The sequence below is a fragment of the Canis lupus genome, chromosome 18, assembly GCF_003254725.2.
Source record: "Canis lupus dingo isolate Sandy chromosome 18, ASM325472v2, whole genome shotgun sequence".
Classification (NCBI taxonomy): domain Eukaryota; kingdom Metazoa; phylum Chordata; class Mammalia; order Carnivora; family Canidae; genus Canis; species Canis lupus.
Window position 1 is genome coordinate 13,579,118 of NC_064260.1, and position 22,799 is coordinate 13,601,916.

At 42.4% G+C, this 22,799-nt stretch overlaps 1 protein-coding gene and 1 long non-coding RNA gene across 3 annotated transcripts in view; one reads left to right on the forward strand and one right to left on the reverse strand.

Moving 5' to 3' along the window:
- The window catches only part of LOC112661376 (uncharacterized), a 37,239-nt gene extending 15,550 nt beyond the window's left edge, over positions 1-21,689 (forward strand). Inside the window, exon 3 of the long non-coding RNA XR_003137629.3 lies at positions 19,651-21,689. This is a non-coding gene — a long non-coding RNA (uncharacterized LOC112661376). The remainder of the gene's footprint in view (positions 1-19,650) is intronic.
- Positions 1,899-22,799, reverse strand: part of PIK3CG (phosphatidylinositol-4,5-bisphosphate 3-kinase catalytic subunit gamma) — a 34,769-nt gene continuing 13,868 nt past the window's right edge. For both annotated transcript variants that reach the window (XM_025449401.3, XM_025449402.3), the window contains exons 7-11: positions 21,826-21,916; positions 20,475-20,605; positions 19,351-19,462; positions 17,777-17,934; positions 1,899-5,112 (exon numbers count right to left, since the gene is read on the reverse strand). In XM_025449401.3, coding sequence (XP_025305186.1) covers positions 4,834-5,112; positions 17,777-17,934; positions 19,351-19,462; positions 20,475-20,605; positions 21,826-21,916 — 771 coding nt within the window. In that variant the 3' untranslated portion in view covers positions 1,899-4,833. The remainder of the gene's footprint in view (positions 5,113-17,776; positions 17,935-19,350; positions 19,463-20,474; positions 20,606-21,825; positions 21,917-22,799) is intronic.

The window sequence follows — 22,799 nt, forward strand, 5'->3', positions numbered from 1 at the left end:
AAAAAAAATGCAAGGTAAAAAAAAAAAAGATCATGATTGACAGTTTGGTGTGAATATACTCTCCCAGCCTTTTAATGTTACTACAAACCTACATTTTTACTTGAAAAGGACTGTACCTAATACTGTCCTGTGACCACCTTGTTTCACTCCTCAATAGGTTATAGATCTGCATGGATGTCAATATACCTTATCTTTTCAGGGGCTTCATTGTAGTCCATTGTATGGATGTGATTCAATTAACCAATCCCCTACTGAGGGACTTTTAGGCTGTTCCTGATTTGGGGCTATATTACAAAGATTACTGGTAACCAGTCCTGCCTATAAGTCTTTGCACACTTGTCCAGTGATTTCTAAAGGATAAATTCTCCGATGTGGACTTGATGGGTCAGAGAAGACATATCTTCTTAATTTTGATGAAATTTGACGAAATGCCATACATAAATGTATCAACTTGCTCTGCTTTCAACAGTGTAATAGAATGTTCTTTCTCTCAATTTATCACCAACTCTGGGCTTCACAGATCTTGGCTAATCTGATGGTGAGAGGAAACTTATCTTAATTTGCGTTTGTTTAATCAGCAGTGATTTGGGGTCTGCTGTCCTATGCTCATCGGCCACATGTATTTTTTTGGTGAATTCAGTGTTTTCTGATAAGGTATTTTTTACTTATTGTGTTACTAGACACAATAGATAGTTTTTTTTTTATCTATCAGGTAATTAGCACTTTGTCACATATTTTGCATGCAATTAAATCTTTTTCTGGTTAGCAGCAGAAAATATCAATCAGGTTTACTTACATAAACTCTGTCCCCTCCCACACCCCAAAAAGAAACCCCTACAAAGCTGATGATTGTTAACACTCTATTAGTTTCCTAGGACTGTCATAACAAAACAGTAGAGATTTATTGTCTCATAGTTCTGGAGGCTAGAAATCTGAAGTCAAGGTGTTGGCAGGGCCTTGTTCCCTTGGAAGCTTTTAGGGAAGGGCCCTTCCTTCCCTTTCTGGTCTCTTCCAGCTTCTGGAAGCCCCAGGTGTCCTGTGGTTTTAGACACTGTAATCTCTACCTCTATTACATTCTCTCTTAAGTATAGCAGTCATTGGGTCAGGGCCCACCATCATGACCTCATCCTTAGTGTATTACATCTATAGAACCTATTTCCAAATAAAATCACATTCACAGATATGGGGGTGGGGCAGGGGTTAGCATGTCAACATATCTTTTTGGGGGACACATTTCAACCCATGAGAGACACCCATAATGAAGGGTCTGCTACTGCCACCAGACTATAAACTCTTTAAGGACTGAAGCTGGGTCATTTTTGGTCCATATTCTCATCCCCAGTACTCAGCACAGAGTCTATGGCAGACACTCCATAGGGATTTCTTTCTTTATCCTTTTTTTTAAAGGTTTTATTTATTTATTTGAGAGAGAGAGCATAAGCGGGAGGGAGGGGCTGAGGGAGAAGGAAAAGCAGGCTCCCTGCTAAACAGGGAGCCCCCCCTCCACCACATGTGGGGCTCAATCCCAGGACCCTGGGATCATGACCTGAGCCAAAGGCAGACACTCAACCAACTGAGCCACCCTGGTGCCCCTCCATAAGGATTTCTTTAAGAATTTGACTTTCAGGAATATCTGAAATGCCTTCAGATAATTAATTTCTGAAAACCTTTCAGAAATTAAGAGATGTGTACAGAGGACACAAGGGGTCAATTCTTTCATTTTGAATTTACATTGAACAATTTCTCATTAAAAGGCAAATGCAGGTGGGGAGACCTGGACCATCCAGAAGAGGGAATATCTCAACTTTCTGAAGGAGTATGTTTGCAAAGGAGTGTGCTTTAAGGGCCTCTAGCATCTGTCCTAAAAAAAAATGAGTCTTTGGAAATATGCAGACGAGTACACAGACTAGAACCAACTTTATTGACCAGAATTATTAGGTTGGGTTAAACAGAAGTAAGACAGCGGAACCCTTAATAATCCCCCAATATTTTTCTTTGTGTTGTAAAACATAATTGATCATTTACTTCATAGCCATGTACATAGAACCTAGTTTACCAAATACCAGAATTTATTCTAGAAACTTACTTTCTAAATTAGTTTTTGGCTCCTTTCAAAAAATAATTTCCATTTACAGAGGACTCACAGCCTCCAAATTATCCTGCAAACTCTAGATCTAACTTTTTTCTAAAAAAAAAATTTAGCTCCTGTAAAATATATACTTAGTAAAAAGTTACTTTAAAAAAAATCAAGAGCAAGTACTGTCATCTGGGGCTAGGTCTCAAACGTCTGCTTTGCTCTACTTAAACAGCCATGATTCCAGTCCAAAAACAATAGGCCGATGTTTTAAGTCCTAATGTACAGCCATGGAGATGAGGTATTTTAATTAGAACAGATATAACATTTTGATCTGAACTTGTACAGACCTAGTCCAAATGTGAAATTAAGCACCAAAGCCATTATTCAGATACATAGAGTGCAGCTCATGGGCTTGTGACCTGTGTGGTGACTCATAGTCAGAAGGTCCCATGCTTGGTTTCATGCTCAGCCGTTGCCATCTCGAGTTTCTTAATAATTTTTGAATGGCAGGCCCCACATTTTCATTTTGCAGTAGGCTCTGCAAATGACGTAGCCAGTCCTCAACACACACAAAAGCTGCTTTGACCTGAATCATCTGACTTGTAATCTTTGTTTTCATCTGGCAGTGAAGACTGAGTTGTGGGGAGGTTCCCCCAAATCTCCTCCCAAGGGGAGATGACCCTTGTTCTAGAACATTTTCAAAGATCTAAAAGTTGTGGTTCATGTGATTCACTGGGAATAATGAAGGAAGGAAACACACCTAGGTAATTTTTATCTGCAAGTCTAAAGAGTTAAAGTTCTACTTTCAGTGAAATGTGGGAGAACCAGGCCCAATGTACTGTGTATCAGTGTATTGAAAGAACCTGTTCATTTGAAGAGAAAATAGGTATGCCCATGTGCCAATAAACTAAATATAAATACATTCCTCTGTAATTCTTCTATCAAGACGATTTCAGCAATTCAAATAAAAAGCAGAATTTGCAAGGCCAAGCTTGGCTGTTCTTTATAAGAATAATGAATACATCTTCTTCTGAATTAGAAAGTGTCATTCTTCCTATTCATCTTCAAAAGAATGGTAGGGAATAGTTGTTGTAAAAATGCCATAAAACATCTCCCTTCCATTAATACAGAGGATTAAACATTTCATTACAGGGCATGGTCCCCTATACAGTGGGGATAGAGTGTGATTTTAAAAGGACAAGTTGTCAAGGAAGAGTTCTTTCTAGACCCCTGAGGAGCCAGGGGAAAGGCTCAGCGGGTGTGGAAGCAGTGTTACCAATACCTTCAAAGAGCTTTTGCATATACAAAAAGAAAGATTTGGGCTACACTGAAGTCAAACAGGTATCTATTTAGAAAAAGTTTAAATTAAATATTTATATCTGATTGGGTTTAAACATCGACACTGTTAACAGAGTGATTTCTAGGTAAAGTGTTAACTATATGTAATTTTAAGATATTTTATAAATAATTTAACGATCTTTCTCAAAGGTGAAACAACACTTCCAATAAATAGCAAAAATATTTAGGAGATGAAAAATAGTTTTTAAAGAAGACATTCCAATTTCTACTAGGAAATCTGAAGAATATATCAGAGTTTAAAAGTCCTTTAAACTGAGAGATGGGCAGGGCAAGTAGTGTTCTTCCTAACTAGAAGTACTGTTTAGATATCCAATACCTTCTTCCATTCAAAAAGACAAAACTGCCTAGACTAAAATTTAAAATTAAGGCATTTGGAAACGAATCCCTATTTCCTAGAATGTCCTCTTTAATAGTTAAAAATAAAAAGATTCCACCAAACATTTTTACAGATTAGTACCTAAAGTTCCAGTAACCCTAGAGGAGAGATGGCTTTCCGATTTTTGAATTCTAGGGTAGATGTGTTTGACCCTCAAGGATTTCACAACTTGTGTAAAAAGTTGTGAGAGGGTAGCAGTAAAGGAAGAAGGGAGGCTGGGAGGAAGATAAAAAAGGTAAAAAACCGAGTCCCTTTAGTATCTTCCTGATTCCATTGCTAGTGAAGGCTCGAGTAACTGTATTTGACAGTTTACTCTTGGGCAGAGTTGAGACGAATGGTCTCATCTCTGTTACTCTTCTTCATGACCCCGCAGCCAGACCAGCAGAGAAGGGCCAGGGCACAAAGGTTTGGATTTTCCAGTATGTGTGCGGGCATCTCGGTTGGACACTCTAAAAGAACCTAATTACAAAGACACTGAAAAGACAAGCTTGCCTTCCTTTGCTTTTAGCAAATCACTGACATCTACGGATGCTGGGGGGCGGGGGGGATGTTTGCAAGTGTCCTTCAGGGAACTGAGAGGTTACATCTTTTCCTCTCAAGAGCTTGAGGAGCATGAGAACAACCAAAATTCAGAATAAACCCAGATGAAAATAGATGTCACTAATTATTCTCAAGAAGCACTCAATAATAAGATAGTCAAATCAAAGCAGGCAAGATGAGGAAGTAATTAGTTTGTTTAGACTTAGAATGTTCTCCAACATCACCTGAGACAAATGAGAGGAAAAAAAAAAAAACAAAATAACAAACCTGCACATGATTCTAAAACCGAACATTCCTTAAGCAAACAATCCAACATGCCAATATTTTTTTCTGGTGAAGAGTCCAGCTAGGAACAGGGCTGTCTTTCTGAAGTGCCAGCCTTCATAACGTCCTGTTACATTTTTAGATCCAAGTTTGATGACAAACATGCGGACTTAAAGCTTTAGGACACCTGACTTCTTTTGCATTCTAGCCTGGAGAACTAGGCAGAATGTTTCTCTCCTTGTTTGATGCCCAGGACGAGATGCAGGAACCAGTTAAACTGCACAGTCCATCCTTTGTCCCTGCAAACCTCGATCTGATCAAGAAAATACTTCTTAGCTTCCTCTTCGTTCTTCCCCACTGTTAGAGCATCCCGAATATATTCGATATCTTCTTTGCTTGTTAACTGGGGCATTCCCGTCATCAGCATCATGGAGAACAGGATGATCAGTAGGTTTGTGTGGTGGCGAAGGGCGAGGTAAGCCTTAACGCAGACGTCCTGGACAAAGGAAAGGAAAAGGCTGTTAAGGTTGTTGCCGTAACTAAGTAGGCTGAAGACCACGGGGTTGTCCCAGAATTTAGATGGTGTTATCCTGTCCTCATGGATGGAAGCCATCACCAATTAGGCAGGTGCCCCACCTCAGATGGAAGCCTTGATGAGAACATAGACTATCTTTAGTGTTGTTGCCTATGTCCAGGGTGTGCTCAAGAAAACTTATTTGGTGCACTATATTTCATCTTTTCTCTTACTCTACCTTTTAGTCAATTTCTTTCCTAGAAAATTGAGGGTGGAAATTTCTGTAGTCTCTGAAACAGGGTGAGTTCGTTTTTGAACACCATACTGGAAGCAATGAACTTTGTTTAAGCATGTGTTTGCCAAGGGCTAATGGAATCCAGGGAAACGATGGGAATGTGGGGTTTGAGATTTTGTTTTCATCTCTATTTTACAATTTGTCCGATTCTAAGAAAAACAGATGTATTAGCATTTCGTTGATGCTCAAAACTGTTTGAATAAACCTGGTGATTTTCATACAAATTCTAAATACTTAGTGAGAGAGAGGGTTTTAAATGCTTTGGCTCGTGCCTCTTCCAAAAGCCTTAGAGAGGTGATACAGGTGAGTTAAGTCTACTTGTTAAGCAGGGCATGTTTGTGCCAATGATCCCAAAGTATAGAAGAAATTGCAAGGTTCTCAATTTCACAGCATTGAGAACAACTCAATCTTAATATTGTAGCTTGGCAAAGATAGTGTGTTAAGAGAAAACTGAAGTTAATGATTACAGATATAAATATTTCAAATAAAATATGGAGTAAAATATTAAAAGAATAATATACTATCGCCAAGGAGAGTTTATTCTAAAACTGCTAGATCATCAAAAGGTACTGTATTAAACAAAATAAATAAATAAATAGATAAAAAAGAAAAATAAACAAAAAAAGAAAAACAAAAAATGAAAACAAAAAAAAGGCACTGTATTAAAATCCACTTCTGATTTTTTTAAGGTTTTATTTTTAAGTAATCTCTATACCCAACATGGAGCTTGAACTCACAACCCTGAGATCAAGAGTTGAATGCTCTACTGACTGAGGCAGCCAGTTGCCTCCACTTCTGATTTTTTTAAAAAAGTTAACATGTAACTTAATATGTAACTAAAATGTAAAAGATAAAATCGTTAGTATTTACAAATAATTTCACTGACTCCTGGGAACACTGAGTGGAAAAAAGGAAAAAAACTATAGTAACCAGTTTTTATTAAACTAGCTTTTTATAAAATTAATACATAGGATGCTATAAATAGGAACCATCAGTTAGAAGCATAATGAAAAGACAGATGCTGTGAGTAATGGCAACAAAACCCCCCATGATTCCTGGGATAAATACATACACAAAGCATGCAGAACCCATTTTTTTTAAAGTCTAAAAATTTACTGAGAAATTAAAGTCCTTGAATATGTGAAGTGATGTAGCATGATCCTTGGAGATAAGATTGCTTATTATAAAGATGCAAATTTGGGTAGCCCCTGTGGCGCAGGGGTTTAGCGCCGCCTGCAGCCCGGGGTGTGATCCTAGAGACCCTGGATCAAGTCCCATGTCAGGCTCTGTGCATGGAGCCTGCTTCTCCCTCTGCCTATGTCTCTGCCTCTCTCTCTCTGTCTCTATGAATAAATAAATAAAATATTAAAAAAAGATACAAATTCTTCTGAAGTTAATCTATAATGAAATTTCAACAAAAATTCCTATTTGATATTTAAACTCAAGATATGTTTGGAATCCTTAGGGCTTAAGAGAACATTTTGAACAAGTACACTAATGAAGAACAGTGCTTGGCAGGCTAGATACTAAAACATATTCTAAAACTACAATATTTAAAACTCTGGGAATAGCACCTGTTCTTTTCCAAAAAAAGATAAGACATTTTGTAGATGAGAATGGAAAGTTCAGCACACGGATCTGAATACGTGGTATGTGTAATGCGTAACAAAGGTGACTTCTCCAATTAGTGAGGAAAAGATCTATTATTGGATAAATGCGACTGGTGTAACTGGCTCATCATTTGGGGGACAAATAAGCTTACTCTGTGTGGTATGCCAAAAATAAAATTCCCGATGCATTAAAGATCAAACGTAAAAAGGGCAAACATTTAAATAATCCTAGAGGGTATTATTCCCTAAAGGGAAAAGCCTTTATGAAGATGGCTTTCTGAGGTGTGATCTATAAGGTAAAGGTGGGAGAGATTATGGAAATGTTATTGAAGAAAAAAAGCTATACACAATGATAGAAGAGATGAATGACAATAGAAAACATATTTACAACACAAGTCACTTCTTTATTACCGGCCTCCAATAGCTCTTACAAATCAATAAGAAAGAGTAGATAAATAGTTGGCTAGATGTATAAGCCAGGGATATAAATGAGAATTCACACTATAAGACATAAAAACAGAGAATAAACATGAAAAAATACTCAACCTCACAAGTAATCAAATAAATGTAACGAAATGAGATGGAAACATTCACCTACCAAATTGGAAAATTAAAAATTTTAAAAAAAGAATAATATCCAAAGCTCACCCTTCACAGGCTGGCAGAAGGTGGGAATAGGTATAATTTTCCTAGCAGACAATTTGATAACATGCATCAAAAGCTTTAAATTACTAATAAATGTTATAGAATTTTGTTGAGGTGGCAGTTACATGACCCGTGCCATTCGTCAAAATTTGAAGAAGTATACATACAAAAAGGCCCCGTTCTGCTGTAGGTGAATTATGCCTCAATAAACTGGACTTCAAAAAGTTTATTGTTTCCATGCTTAAAATTTACCTTTAAAAAAATGGGATCATTTTTGCAGCGCTCGATCTACATGAATATTCATTAGAACATCATTTAAAAATGAAGGAACTTGAAGGTAACCTAGACATCCATCCTACAAGTGGGGGTTGATAAAAAGGATTGATGGGAGTACCTCTAAACGTGTGCTGAGTGCTAAGGTGAGATTGTATAGGAATATTGAATGACCATGTAACTGTGTCTGAGTTAAAAAAGCAGACATAACACATGTGGCATAAGCCCATGTTGGTAAATGAACACAAAACATTTATGTAGAAAAAGACTATAAGGTTACAGGCCAGAATATTAAGATAGTGACTTTTCTTTTTGCTTTTGGATGATCTTGTCTGTGTCACTTGCATGTGGCAGGAAAAGCGCAATGGTAATGGTGGTCATGCCTGTATCATCCTGTGTACATCAAAGCAGGACAGTGTATGCATCGCCCTCTCCAGGTAGAAAAACCCATGGACTATTCTGGCATTAAGGGAGACAACATATATAAGATGCCTAGCACATAGTGAGTGTTCAATACGTTAGTTGTCTCCTTTCCTGCCTGGACGGCAGATCCCTCTATATCTCCTCTCTGCCTACTTGCCATGGAGCTGGAGACTCCCAGACCCAAAAGCCTGGGATATTCCTGCCTCAGCCCTAGTGCATTAGTCTCTTGCATCCTTAGTGACTCCACTTTTGGCCAGAAATCATTACCTTTTGCTCATCCAGAGGACCCAGCAAACTTGCTCTCATTTCTTGGTAATTACACAGGCGAAGGGCAGACTCCACCCGGGGCAACTGGCTCATTAATTTGTCAGCTTGCACAGTTTTCACAAGGGTATAGATGGGGATGCCTTTTGATTTTGAATTAGAGTACATGCTGATTTTTAATTATTTTCGATCCTCTGTACACTGGGGGCTCCAGGCACACCCCTTGCTGTCTGAGCTCACTGTGTAGTCAGACTCTTTAATAGAAAATTTTTGAGAAGGAAAATCAATCCGGGGCCAAGGTATTCTAACAGCAATCAATGGGTGCTCAGTGAATAGTTGTTAAACGGCAACCCACGGATTCACTGGTCACTGTAACACAGAGACGTGTTCAAGGAAAAGAACCATCCTGTGTCTCTCTTGATTGCCCTCTCATCCACATAAGGCATTTCCCCTGGCTTGAATTTATTCAGTTTTGATTTTCACTGTGTGCGAAGGGTCCTGTCTGTGAGAAAGAAATGTCATCCCCAAATTGCATGCCCCACGCTGGTCAGACAGACACAACGTGTAGACACTGAATTCTCTTTGGCTTAACAGTGGTTAGAAGGGCGGAGTCACACTTCGCTGCCTGGATTCAAATCTTGGCTTTATTATGGACAGGTTGCTTGTCATTGGAGAAATCACTTAACCTCTCTGGGGCTCAGTTTCCTCATCTGTAGAAGATGAGGAGTAGCACTACCCGCTTCGTATGGTTGTGGTGAGATTGAGTGTGTATAAGTGGTGTATAAGTGAAGGGCAATTAGCAGTGGTCGTAGGAGAGGTTGCATTATTGAGCACGCACTTCTCGACGTGGAGGTGGGTAGGGAGTTGGGGGTGTGTAGTGCCGGGCTGCATCTGCAGGTGTTTCTCCTGCTGGAGGGGCACAGCTGGGCGCTGGCGCCGCTCCCCAAGCCCCAGAAGTTTCATTTCTGCCCTTCCCACTCAGCCCCTGGGTGTGTGAGAGCACCCTGGCTCCGCTGCCTTGGGCCGGAGGCCTGTGGTTTAGGGGACTGAGGATGTGGTCTGGGGAGCTCAGGGGGAAGCACAGAACACAGAAGTGTCTTGCTGGAGCAGTGGATTTTTCCTTTCTGCCAGGGCTGCCTGGCACTGCCCTCCCCAAATCCTCAGTCCGTCCTTCTCAGCTGCCCGGGGAAGGCGGTCTAATACTGAGTGGAGCAGAAGGGATAAAGGAAGACTCTGACCTCAGGAAGTTGGTGTGATGTACTTGTCAACGAGAGTGAATGAGGGGAACGCTGACAAACTGTTCAGGTTAGCCCAAACACTCTCCATGGGTAGTTAATAGGTAGATTGAGCCTACACGGCGCATCAGCTCTTAATTCCACAGTTGGTTCAAATGCCTTAATTATAGCATCTAGTATGGAAGGAAAGGATTGTTTTTACAAAGCTACCACTCCCAAAGGTCTTGGGAACAAAAGAATTCATTACCATTTCAGAGTCAAAACTTCTAGTTGGTTTGTTAACTGGGCCCAATGTGGTTCACCTAAACTGAATACTTTTTATATACAGTCTACTAATTTCTTCACCACCAATGAGCTCTGGCTGCTTTAGACCGTCCAAGGTCAGATGGCATAGGCCTACTTTTTCTTAAACTCCTCCATTCTCATCTAGAACCAAAGTGGAAGTGAAATATTACTGCACAAATCGACAAAAATGAGGAAGTAACCCCAGGACTACAAAACAGGAACTTCAGGGCTGAGAGGAGAGAGAGGAGAGAAAAAAACTCACAAAGATTCATCAATGAAAGGCAAGGTCCTCACCCACTGACTTTTCCTAAATAGTAAGGCTGCCTCTGTCTGCTAGAGGAAGGCGATCGTGGAGAGAAATAGTATTTCTGTCAAAGAGGAGTTTATTTTGTTTTGTATATAAAAAAAAGACCAATGAATTGGCCAGGCAATGCCTTTAGAAGTTGTTTTGGCAAAATGGGGAGACACTGATTAGCCGACCTAATAATGCAGGAGGAAGCACTTTCTCGTAAATCTGAAAGAAGAGTGTATCTGACACTTGGCTGTACATTTGTTGAGTTTGAATTAGGAATCTTATCTCTAAGGACCTCTTAGAAATGATTCTCAGGCTAGCTCTGTCTACCAGGGGCAGGGCTCTACTGTCATGTTCTCGAATACTTACAAGCTCATTAGAAACCTACAGGTTACAATTACACTGCCCTGCATTAGTTAGTCTAAATGGACTGTATGTAGGGGTGTGTGTGTGTGTGTGTGTGTATGTGTGTTCATTCTAGCCTGTTCCAAAAAGGATTGAAGGTGGATTATCTGGATACATAGAGGTCAAAATAACATTACTTTGAAATGGGTAGAAAAAAAGAAAGGAAGGACAAAGGAAATGATCACGGTGGGTTTCAGACAGAGACCAGTTCAAACGCTATACATCACAAATGCTATATACCTGCTATGGGTGATCTTCAAATATATCTCTAGCCAAAAGGAAAATCAAACCCGTTACTTCATCCAATGCTCAGAAGATTTTAAGCTACTATTTGTTTAGGAGAAATACAGCCTTTCTAGAAACTACAAACTGATAGAGATTTCGCATGAGGATCTCTATAAAGAGGATGCTTTTTGTAACATGGTGAAAAACACCCTCAGCAATACTCTTTGGGTAGACAAAACAATTCTCTAAAAGAAACTAAACATTGAGAGAAGATGCCAGTTGGAAGGTTATTCCTGACAAAGGCTTAAAAGTCACAGGGGTCCAATATCTTAGGCACTGAATGACCCTGCGTGCTGGCCGATTAACGCAGCAGCCCAACTCAAGGTCATCTTTCAAGGCTGCTTCTGGGTCAGATTCCACACCAGTGGATTCCAACACCTACCAGTGGCTGATTCTGGACCCTTCTCTGAGGCTAGTTTCTAATGGAGTACTGAGCATCTCCAGGCCTGGAGAAAGGAGGCTGAGCTTGACCTTGTTAGTGGTCCGGGGTGCAGATCCCAGGAGGGAATCCTTTCTCAACTCAGTGTATTATGGGCTTTTCGACAGATAAATTTGTCATCTCCCTGTTGAGCTATTATAGGCCTCCATTACAGTAATTTATGGTTCATCAGTTGAGCTCCAATCGACTTCTTTGCTTTGCTTTCTGCACCCCCTCCCTCCATGCAGCTCTTGCACTGCTTGAAATTGGATGCAAATTTCCTTCCTTGATCCAAATTTCACCACACATTCCCATCTATAACTGTGTTCCATCCATACCCGACAACTGTACTTTTTGTTCCTAAATACTGATACTAATACTGACTTCATGCCCTGGCTAAGGTTATTCTTTCTGCCTGGATGTTCCTTCGCTCCCTGTATCTGCCTAGCAAAATGGAACTGATCTTATCCATCAAGGTCGGATAAAACCCCATTCATTCACACCCCTTTCTATCCCCCAGGGCAGGATTAATTGCTCCCTCTGCAAACCACTTTTGAAATCCTTAGAACAAAGCTCTGTGTGTGTGTGTGTGTGTGTGTGTGTGTGTCTTCCGCTGTGTGCTGGGGCTGTGCTTCTGCTCCTAGTCACCTACGCCCAGCACAGAGTCTGGCACACTCTAAGTAGTCTGCAAACACATGATGAATCAATGCTGGACATGCATAAGTCAAATTCAATTTTGGCAAGAGCGATTGCTTTAAAATGAGGATGGATTGGGGCGCCTGGGTAGCTTAATGGGTTAAGCCTCTGCCTTTGGCTCAGGTCATGATCCTACTAGGGTCCTGGGATCAAGCTCTGTGTCAGGCTCCCTACTTACCAGGAAGCCTGCTTTTCCCTCTGCCCTTCCAACCCACTCATGCGCTTTCTCTCTCGCTGCTCTTTCCTCTCTCTGTCTGAAATAAATAAAATCCTTAAAAAATTTGTTAAAAAAAAATAAAAGGATGGATTAGAGAGCAATCTTATGGGAAGGGGGTTAAACTGTAAAGACATCTTGCCTTGCCAAAGCAGTACCTGAGCTTTCTTGGGGCCTGGCACAGTGCCTGAAACGTATCAGATAGTTAATAAGTGTATGTTGAACTCCTGGGCCTGGTGACTACAACAGGATGGAGCAGGAGGCCCAGAAAGCCGAGCCTGGCAGATTATAAGTATAGACAGCTCTCAGTGTAGACAGATGCAGGGTTTCCGCATGAGGAAGCGCAGCCAGAGGACAGGAATGGGGAATGCCCGGGAGGGGGCCAGAGTCCTTAGAAGTGTCAGATGGCAAGGTCCCTGTGGTCCTGGTGGTCCCTGTGGCTGGAGGCTAGGAGAGTACTTGAGTTACCAACAAGGCAAATGGCAGGAAGGGGCAGGACCCCAGTCCTAGAGCAGGTTTAACAAGCAGGGCTGTGCTGTAGAAACTGAGGCAGAAGTGGTTAGAAGAACCTAGGATACAAGATGAGAGCAAGATGACTGCAGAGGTGGTTCTGAACAACCCAAGGCAGGACTCAGCATGGAGACTCGGCACAGGGCTGAGCCTGTAGGGCAAGGGGCCTGGGTATATGCCCTGCTGTGGGGACACGGCCACCAGTGGTGGGCACCAGGCAGGGCCTGAGGAAGCTGCCACCCAAGATTAACACAAGGACTAGGTTCCAGACTTCTCTCCTATTAAACGCTTCTTAAGAGTGACATCTAGGGGCAAATGCCTTTTAAGTATGCTCCTCGAGCTGCCTGCTTTGCATAGATGTGGCCCCTGCGGGTGTCATCTAGCTCCCCTGGTTTCTTCAGCTTTATCTAACATACATATGCTTAGTGCCTACTGGATGCAAAGAACATCTTCAGAATGCTTGTTTATAGTAGGCCACTTTGTTCACACTCCTTGGAAACTACACATTGAGAGTATGCTATAGGTATAGACTGTGTGTCCTGTTGTCTTGGCGTGACCTATGGACCCCATGGGGGGGTGGATAGGTAATATTTACATCAGTAAGGGAATTGCCACAAAAATGTGAATGGGCACCATAGGGCGCTTACACATTTGTAGGAATTAATAAAACATTAGATTTCATAATTAGGATTATCTCCTCTTCTGATGTGTGGATCTGTGACCTGCATCTCGAAGGCTTACGAACATCGGTGTGGTTGTAGTCTGTCAATCTGCTCCTAAGTTGCTATTTCATAAGCTCACAGGATATGATGCATGCTGGAGAAGGAAGAAGCCCCATGGGTTACCTGCTCTTACTCAGCAGCTCCACCCTTTTCTCCTCCGCACAGCAAATACCTGCAGAGCGCTTGCTATGTCTCAGGCCCCACAGGAGGGATTCAGGTCAGATGTGACCCTGCTGCACAGGCTTACACACACCATGATACCTGCCACAGGTTCTGTGAGGGCACCGTGCAGGGGCGGGGCAAAGCACAACTCCTCGTGGAGGAGATGGCTCTGGGGAATGTCCTGAAGCTGAGACCTGAAGGGTGTTCCAGGGAAAGGGCCACCGTGACCTTGGCCGAGTGAGAGAATGTGGGGAGAGTACCACGGGGTCTGGCTGGAGAGGACAGGAGCTCCTCGACCAGAGCCTTGCAGGGCAAGCTTAGAGGTTTAGATTTTATCCAAAGTGAGGTGAGCAGTTTAGAGAGAGGAACACTGTGTCTGTCGCTTAAGTTCAGTTTTTAAGCAAATCCTGATTAATTTACAACCTTCTAAAAGGCCAAATAATAGAATGAAGGAAAAACACTAAAAGGTTGACAGTGTTCTTTTTTGGAAGGTGGGATAATGGGTTTTTAATATCTTCCTGATATTTTTAATATCTTACTGGCTTTAAAAAAATTTATTACTTTTAAAATTAGGAATCCCATCCGCAGGTTCTTCTATGAAAAGAGGAGGAAGCCAGATTTCATTTGCTAATGATATAAATGTATGTGCATGTCATCTGCGTTCTCAAGTCATTCAGTGAAATTTAAAGCACAGTGAGTCTAAAATAGTCAGTGGGTAAAACGCGGTTTTGTCTTTTCACTCTTTGGGAAGGAAGAGATTTTTCAAAGGAGAATTTATCAACCTTGTTATCATCGAAATGTTTCTGTTTGGCACCTGGTGTAACAGGATGCTGCTCCAAAGGCTAATAGATGTTCTTGGGTTCAAATAGTGAGTATGCCTTGGTTTTGTGCCCTTTTGTCTGATTACAGCTTGCTTCTGAAGTCTATTATCAATATGGTCCTGGGCTCAACTAAATCTTTTGGAAAAAAAGGAAAAGGGGGGATAAAGCAGGGCCTTCCTCTTTCAGTGTTTGGCCTTCTAGCCTCTGGCCCAAGCTAGGTGTGTTTTTTCGTCTTTGTAGAGAAGGCTTCCCTCATGCTTAACAAAAAAGTGGGTCAGCTTTTCTCCACCCTCCCTAACAGGTTATTCAAATGTGCTGCGTGCATGAATTAACCTTACCATTCAAAATTAGCAGTTCGCTGGAAACGAGGACACCTTTGATTCAAAATGTAAATATATTACACCATCTCCTAGCCTGCCTAAAAATGGCAGCTTTATTATACAAGATCCTGCGGTGCTATTTAGAGAGTTTAGGGATGTACTCTCAGAGCTTGAAGGACCTCATCTCAAAAGGGGAACATAAAACTAAGAAACAGAAAAGCTTCTGGAAGGCTTAGTAGTATGTTAAAAAAGAAAAAAAAATTGTTACAAGGTCTGAGTCAAATAATGAAAAACCTGCTGCTCATTTTTGTTAAGCTGGAAACTTTAGAAAGTCTACGTATGTATAATTGTATACGTGTGTGTGTGGGGGGCAGCTTTTTTCCTGTTGTGAGTGGGGAACGTGGGGCAAAGTATGGGGGTGGGGGGCAGACAAGAGGGGGCTTGAGGGGGGACAGGCAGCAGAGCTTGGGCTCTCTCCTTGCTCTTTCACCAGAACAAAGCTACTTTTTTTGTGTTCTGTATATTGCCCTCTTGCTTGAGGCCTCATTTCTAAGAGGGCTTCTCAACTTAAACGTTGTCAAAGTAAGAAGGCCTGTTGCTGTGTGTATAATGCTGGAGGCTTCTGTGTATTGAATTTCGGCTGAGGTCCAGGTACTGAGATGAGCATCCCACCTCTTCCATTCAGATAATCCCTAAAGATGGCACATGAAGTAGGTCTTCCCCAGGTCACTTTATAGAAGAGGGACCCAAAGTTCTGAATGCATGAATCCTTTGTATCACCTGCAGAGATTCTAAGTAGCAGGCCAGGATTCTGCTCCAAAGCCCAGCCTTCACCCACAGTACTGCTCTGGATCTGTGTGTGAGGCTCCAAGGACATGTATTCACCGGTGCTTAAAGAGTATTAGTGCTCTGAAACACAGACAAGCAAGGCCAGTGAATCTACAAAGGTGTGTGTGTGTGTGTGTGTGTGTGTGTGGTGCACACCTGCCTAGAGGTCACTTAAGTGAGGGGGCTTTACGTGGCTTGGAAAAGCAGCTTTGGTCGCCGAGGACAGAGAAATGGTCCCGGCCCGAGAGAACAGTGCAAAGGCTCCCTGCAAAGGTTTGATGCTTTGGATGGAACCTCTCTGTGGCCTCCCACATCCCAAGTTGTTTCTCATTAAAGCATATTTTGAAGTAAATGATAGAGAAGATTAAAGGGGGAGTGCTGCTAGGATTTTAGGGGTGGCTTGGGCACTGTGGGGTCCATGCGAATAGAAGAGATGGGGGCAGGCGTTCTGGGGAAAACCACCGACAAAAAGAAAAAGAACACATGCCCAGAGGCAAGGGGGGCCTGGCAGGGAGGGCAGGTTCCCAGGCGCCTGCCTCCAAATGGCATGCTCGCAGCTGGGCTTGCAGCTACTCAGATGAACCCCCTCCTCTGGGAGAACTGAGTGTCCCCCTCTTCTTTAAATGGCAACATTCTTCCAGGGTTGGGTTTTTTTTTTTTTTTTTAACCGTTTTCCTCTTCCAGGAAGTTGTCAAGATACACAATTTTTAACTTTAAAGAAAAACAGGACTGAAATGTGTCAAATCCCTGGAAATAGTCTGAAACCCAGTTGAGTTTACACAGAAACACTCCCCCCAAAAATCCTAAGACCATCTGGCACCAGAGATCTCAGTTTCTCTGAAAACACTCCTGGAACTGTGGGAGGGTGCGTCCTGTAATCAAATCGAAATCGGCCAGGAGAACAAACAAGAACAGACAGGTTTCAAAACAAGACGTATCCTGGTTCTTGTTCCACTGAGTTTCAAGGTCCAGGCCACCTCCCAAGGATAACGGGGGACTCAAGAGGAGACTCTGGAAGAAGATTTGTTCCTGAAATGCCAACTGCAAACTGATCTGTGTTGAAGAGGCCTTAAGGCTGAGGGGAGGGGACGGAGGGCTCTTTAAAGGGGACCTGAGGCACACGTGCAGATAATCACTCTTCCTCTACTGATCTGTTTGTATGGGGTATCGTGCCAGTATTTTATGTAGCAATTAGTAGTCATTTAGAGTTCTATTCATTCACAGTTATTAAATTTGCAAGTGGGTATTTGAAATATTTGATAGTCAAAAGTGGATGGAGACCAGGAAGGAATGAAAAAAAGAAAGGAGGGTGTGAACATTCCCCGGGAGATGGGTTGACCCATGTCAAAGCTTGTGTACACTGGTCAGCAGAACATGCCAGAGCTGTTTGTACCACCTGTAGACAAGCTGATGGGATTTCAAATGAGAGGAGAGACTGTCCTTGACACGAGTGAGACGCGTACAGGGAGTGATGCAGCTGGAATGCCCTGTCAGTAATTTGATAAATACACACCTGTAGCAAAAATTAAGAGCAGCTCACAATTGTTTGAGAATCCTGAAAAATACAGGTAAAAATTTTGGCTTTTCTGAGGCCCTGGCTTGAATAGGGAAATGCACATTCAGAGGCTGCACCTGCTTGCTGGGCCTTCCTCCTTAGAGACCCTCTTCGGTACAGGGGCCAGCCTGGCCTTCCCTATTTGCCAGTCCCACTGGTTACGGATGGAATGCTTTCACTTGCTGTTTGCTTTTAGGTGGGAGGTTACTGAGAAGTGGCATTTTGCACTTGGGGATGAAGTGGAGGAAATGGAAGAGGAAGGCATGGTCAAGCCAGAGAGAGTGGGCGAGACAGAAAGGCGCTCGCGGAGGGAGGCAGGAGGGCTGCTGTGCCTGGTGGGCACCATCTGGTCGGTGTTCTCAGAGGCGACTAAAAGGAGGCCAATTACCTGAAATTTCTGGAAGTGTAGGCTTGTCTTCTTTCCTGAAGTTCCCATCACAAACAGGAAGTCTGGGGTTAGCACAAATGGCACTCTCTCTTTATTAATGCCCAGGAAACTTTTGTAATTCCCAAGAATGTGTCCAAAGTCAATATGAAATAGATTTCCTTAAGAGAAGAAAATGCCTGACATCATCACACTGGCACAATCGCTTGTAACAACACTCTGGTTTGTTTATTTCCTGAAATATTTTTTAAGTTGCCTGAAAATGAGCTATCTTGGGTGAGAGAGCTATTTTTACCCTGTTTTATCAGCTTGTGATATTTTTCAGCTTAGCAGGTGTGTGTAGTAGTAACCACAAAGCACTCTTTGAACCAAGTGTGTTTTTGATATCCTTCTGGTGTTCTTTAAATGACGCCAAATGCCATTAAAAAAAATTCTCAGCTCGTCTCAGAATTATTCTTAGAAATAGAAGTCCAGACTCTCGGGCTAGTCTGTCAGCATTATGCCTGGGACTCTCTTATGCCCTTGATGTGACTCAGAATAGACGGAGGTTCACTCTGCTTGGGGGAAGGGCATTCACCGTTTAATAGCACCATTGAAGTAGCAAGTTGCTACTTGAGAGCACCATTGAAAAAAAACATTTTGGGGGTTGCCTGGATGGCTCAGTGGTTGAGCATCTGCCTTCGGCCCAGGGCGGGAACCCCGGGGTCCTGGGATCGAATCTGCATTGCGCTCCCCACAGGGAGCCTGCTTCTCCCTCTGCCTGTGTCTCTGCCTCTTTCTCTGTTTGTCTCATGAATAAATAAATAAAACCTTAAAAAAAATTAAAAAAGAAGAAAACCATTTTGAATCTCCTTTGAGTCCATGTTTACCATGGGCACTATTACCACTAGGATGGCCACCATCTCTTCTTGTCTAGATAGCCTGTATCATGTGCATGGTCCATAAGCATGTGACATCTCTTGGTTCTCACACAGAGCAGCAATTTACCCCAATATGGTGCTTTTTTTTTTTTTTTTTTTTTCAGACTCCACTCTTAAATTGGTCCAAATTTCTTAGAGAAACATTTCCTGGAACTGCCACTCCCACTGTCAGGGAGGTCAGTGAACTCGTGACAAGGGGTAGGTTAGGAAGGCAGAGCATTTCAGGGCGTCTGGGAGTTCTTTTTGTCACTTCTCTGTAACATCTGACACTAGTGATCACACCTGTCCTCACCAGCTTCTGGGATGTGCCCCTATGCTAGCTTGCAGGCTGTTCTCTGGCTTTTCCTTCTGAAGTCTCATTTCTGGCATCTTCTTCCATTATTCACTCTCAGGTCCTCTCTGGGGTGATCACAGCATCTATGTCGCTGCACGGTAATGACTTCGATGTGTGCTCCCACCTTGAACTCTGTTTAAATACTACTCTGTGCCCAGGGAGGGGGAGAAGGGGAGTCAGTACTAGTTCAGTGGGGACAGTGTCATGGTGGCATGGCAATGTGAATGTGTTTAATGCCATTTGCACACTTGAAACTGGTTAAAATGGCAAATCTTGTTATATGTATTTTACCACAATAAAACAATTATAATAAATAAACTCACCTGTCTCTGTGATCATAATATTGTCATTGTGCCTGTCACCTATTCCCAGGACGAAGGTAGCCACACAGTAGCCAGCACAGGAATAAACAAATCTCTCCACAGCTGCCTGAAACTAATTAAAAAGCATCCAGATATTAGTTGTGTTCTAACCAGAAAAAGCAGCATGAATCTATGACAGCTGACTTCCACAAAGGTACCATTCTGGGAACTCTTTTCAGAGACTGAGTCGGTTGCACCTGATTTCATTTAATGTCATATCTACTAAGCGCTGACTTTCTCATTGCTCTCCTTATATTTTAGGTGAAGATTCAGTGAATCACAAGAGCAGCAGGAGGAAACAAGAGTCAAAGAGCAACAGTTCATCAAAGGGCTCATTTCCTCTCCATGCATCGCTTGCCGACAACTCCACAGAACCCATAACCATTTCTCCTTCATTGGTGAACATATGTTTTGCTTGTGACCACGTCAAGTATGCACGGGTTCACAAATCTACATGTATAACAGACTAATAAACGCTGCTAATTATATTCCCTCCCCAAAAGGCTGCTAACCATGCAAATGAGAAGTGCTAATCCTGTGCAGCAGAACTTGAAATGACAGCCAAACAGCCCAACCACGCAGCTTGTGAAGGATGCAGCATATGTACTTCTGAAGGATGGGAGAACTGACATTTGCAGCATCCATAATTCACCGTTTAGATTAGAGGGCAGTGGGTAAATGAGAAATTACTTTATGGGATGTGTCGCATTTCCCAGGTAGGAAGGGATTCATACTGGTGACTAAAGTTGTCTGCTGAATGACCAAAACAGACTATCATAAAAGGTGCCAACACATTATTTCATGGAACCAAATTTTATGCAAAGCATGCCTGATAATCAAAGGTGAAACAGATGCTCACGGCATTCTGGACAGAGCACCTCCGTTTTAGGCGGATCTGCTGTGTCACACAGGAAGGCCCTGCAACGCCCCACACCCCCCCCCCCCAACGGCCTCACCAGTAAGGGATTTTGCCCAACGTCAGGAGGCATGACACTGGTAGATGCTTTGCAGACACGAACCCATTCTTGCTACATAAATGGCAGGCTTGGCAGGAGCCTTCAGAGCTGGGAAGCGCAGGAGCTCACCTTTTCTTCAATAGCACATTTTTCTTTGAGCCAGTGATTCAGGACTTCATCTTTGAATGCACCTGTGTTGCCCACTGTGCTTTGCTGAATTTTGGCAATTGTTGTGGCATCTTTCACGATCTCAATCATCCCTGTGGGAGGGTGTGCAGAATCTGGTGTAAATTGGGGCCTGATGCCTGACCCAGAGGACGAATGGTTGTGTGTCTTTGTTGACTGGAGGGCAGAGGGCTTTTCAACCAGGGGGGTATTTTTTTTTTCTTTTAAAGATTGTATTTATTTACTCATGAGAGACACAGAAAAAGAGAGGCAGAGACACAGGCAGAGGGAGAAGCAGGTTCCCTGCAGGGAGCCCGATGCGGGACTGATCCCAGGACCCCAGGGTCATGCCCTGAGCTGAAGGCAGATGCTCAACCACCGAGCCACCCAGGCTCAACCCTCAACCAGGGGGCTGTTTTCCAGGTTTGTGCAGTTGGTTTTCTCAGGAGGGACAGAAAGAAAAGGAGAATGAGGTGGAACTTTTGTGGGACATGCTTTCAGTGTCCCTGAGTGAAAAGAGGAAAGGTCGGGTTTGAAAGGTAATAAGGAAAAGCATTTATGCATATGTGCTGGGCAAACTGCCTTTTTCTTTTTTAATCACAGGGTCAAATGGGAGTGGTTTTATATAGTTCTCGGTTCGGAAGCTTGAATAAAAATATGTTTCGCTGAAACAAAACTGTTAAATGTCTATAAAAGTATCTAAGAGTAGAGTAGGTGCTGCACCTGGGTGGCGCAGTTAAGTGTCTGCCTTTGGCTCAGGTCATGATCCCCGGGTCCTGGGATGGAGCCCTGCATCACACTCCTGGCTCAGCGGGGAGTTGGCTTCTCCCTCTCCCTCCGCCCTTCCCCAGCTCGTGCTCTCTCTCATTCTCGGTCACACTCTCTCTGTCAAATAAATAAAATCTTTAAAACTTGTTTAAAAAAAGTAGAGTAGGTAATAGCTTCAATAATGTGAATTCTAAGATAGTAAAATAAGTGACAGATCTTACCATCTATTTTTAAATGTTATTTGTGAGAGAGAAGTTTAATGTGCAGTGAAACAAGTTACAGCTTAGACGTGGAGAAGTAAAGGGGAGGGGATGAGTTCTTACTAAAATCATTGCCATGTATAGTCACAGGATTGGAATCACACATTAGTGTATTTTCGACAGATCCACATTAAATCCAGAGTCACATGCACCAGTCTTGGAACATTTCCTTCCTTTTTATTTGGGTATGTTTGTAATTTTTCTGTTATTAAATGCCTACACTGGGGGACTCATGATCCTTTAAAGCGAGCTGAGGGGGATATTCATCTCCTGAGGGAACCACATACCTATTTTGTCTCCAGTTGAAATGCAACCATATGGCAGGAGGTACAGATCCAAAGATTCTGTCTCCCAAATGGATTCCATGATTCGTAGAATCTAGACATCAGACACAAAGGCGTTTCCACGATAAATATATATTTGTTTAACGTATTTTTTCTTCTCCCTTAAAAAACAACCTGACAGTCTTATCTGGTAACACAAAATATGTAAGTTAAAGCAAACTTTCTAAGCAACACCTGTACTTTATCAGTGTGGTGCCCTAAAGTTCCCCTTCTTTGGGAGCCTCTTAATTTTGGTCTCTGAGATGTGCTCTGGGGAAGAGGATCAATGGATTTAGTGTGGGGAGAGGCTGTAGTCATGTTTCAGCTACTTAGATGTTCCATTCCAATTATGCACATTTGACCACCACACAAAAAAAATGTTCTGCTCTAACATTCTCACAGGTTTTTATCCATAAGACATTCTTGGGCTAAACCAAGGCAACACTAACACAGAAGAGAATGCTAGCTAATTTACTGAGTGCTGTCTTATGTCAATCCTTTGTGTTTACCCTATAACCTGAGTATGATTATTCCCATTTTGCATGTGGTTAGACTAAGGCTTCATGAGCTTATGTAACTTGCCCTCACCTGCCAAGCAGCATGTGTCAGCCTCGAAACAAGTAAGTACATAAAAGGCGAGTGCAAACTTCCCCTCAAAATGAGAGGAACGACACAGTGATGCTTTGCGTTTTTGAAGCTCTTGTCTTCGAATAATTCAAAGGATTCTATAGGTTTATTGGAAATGCAACAAACCTTTAAAAGGTTTGAAGGATTTCTTTTTCTTTCTTTTTAATACTTCTGGGACAATATGCATAGTATTCTTGAAGAGAGAGCAAAAGGTATTATTTCCATATCAGAAATAAGTACAAACAGGGCAGCCCGGGTGGCTTAGCGGTTTAGCGCCGCCTTCGACACAGGGCATGATCCTGGAGACCCGG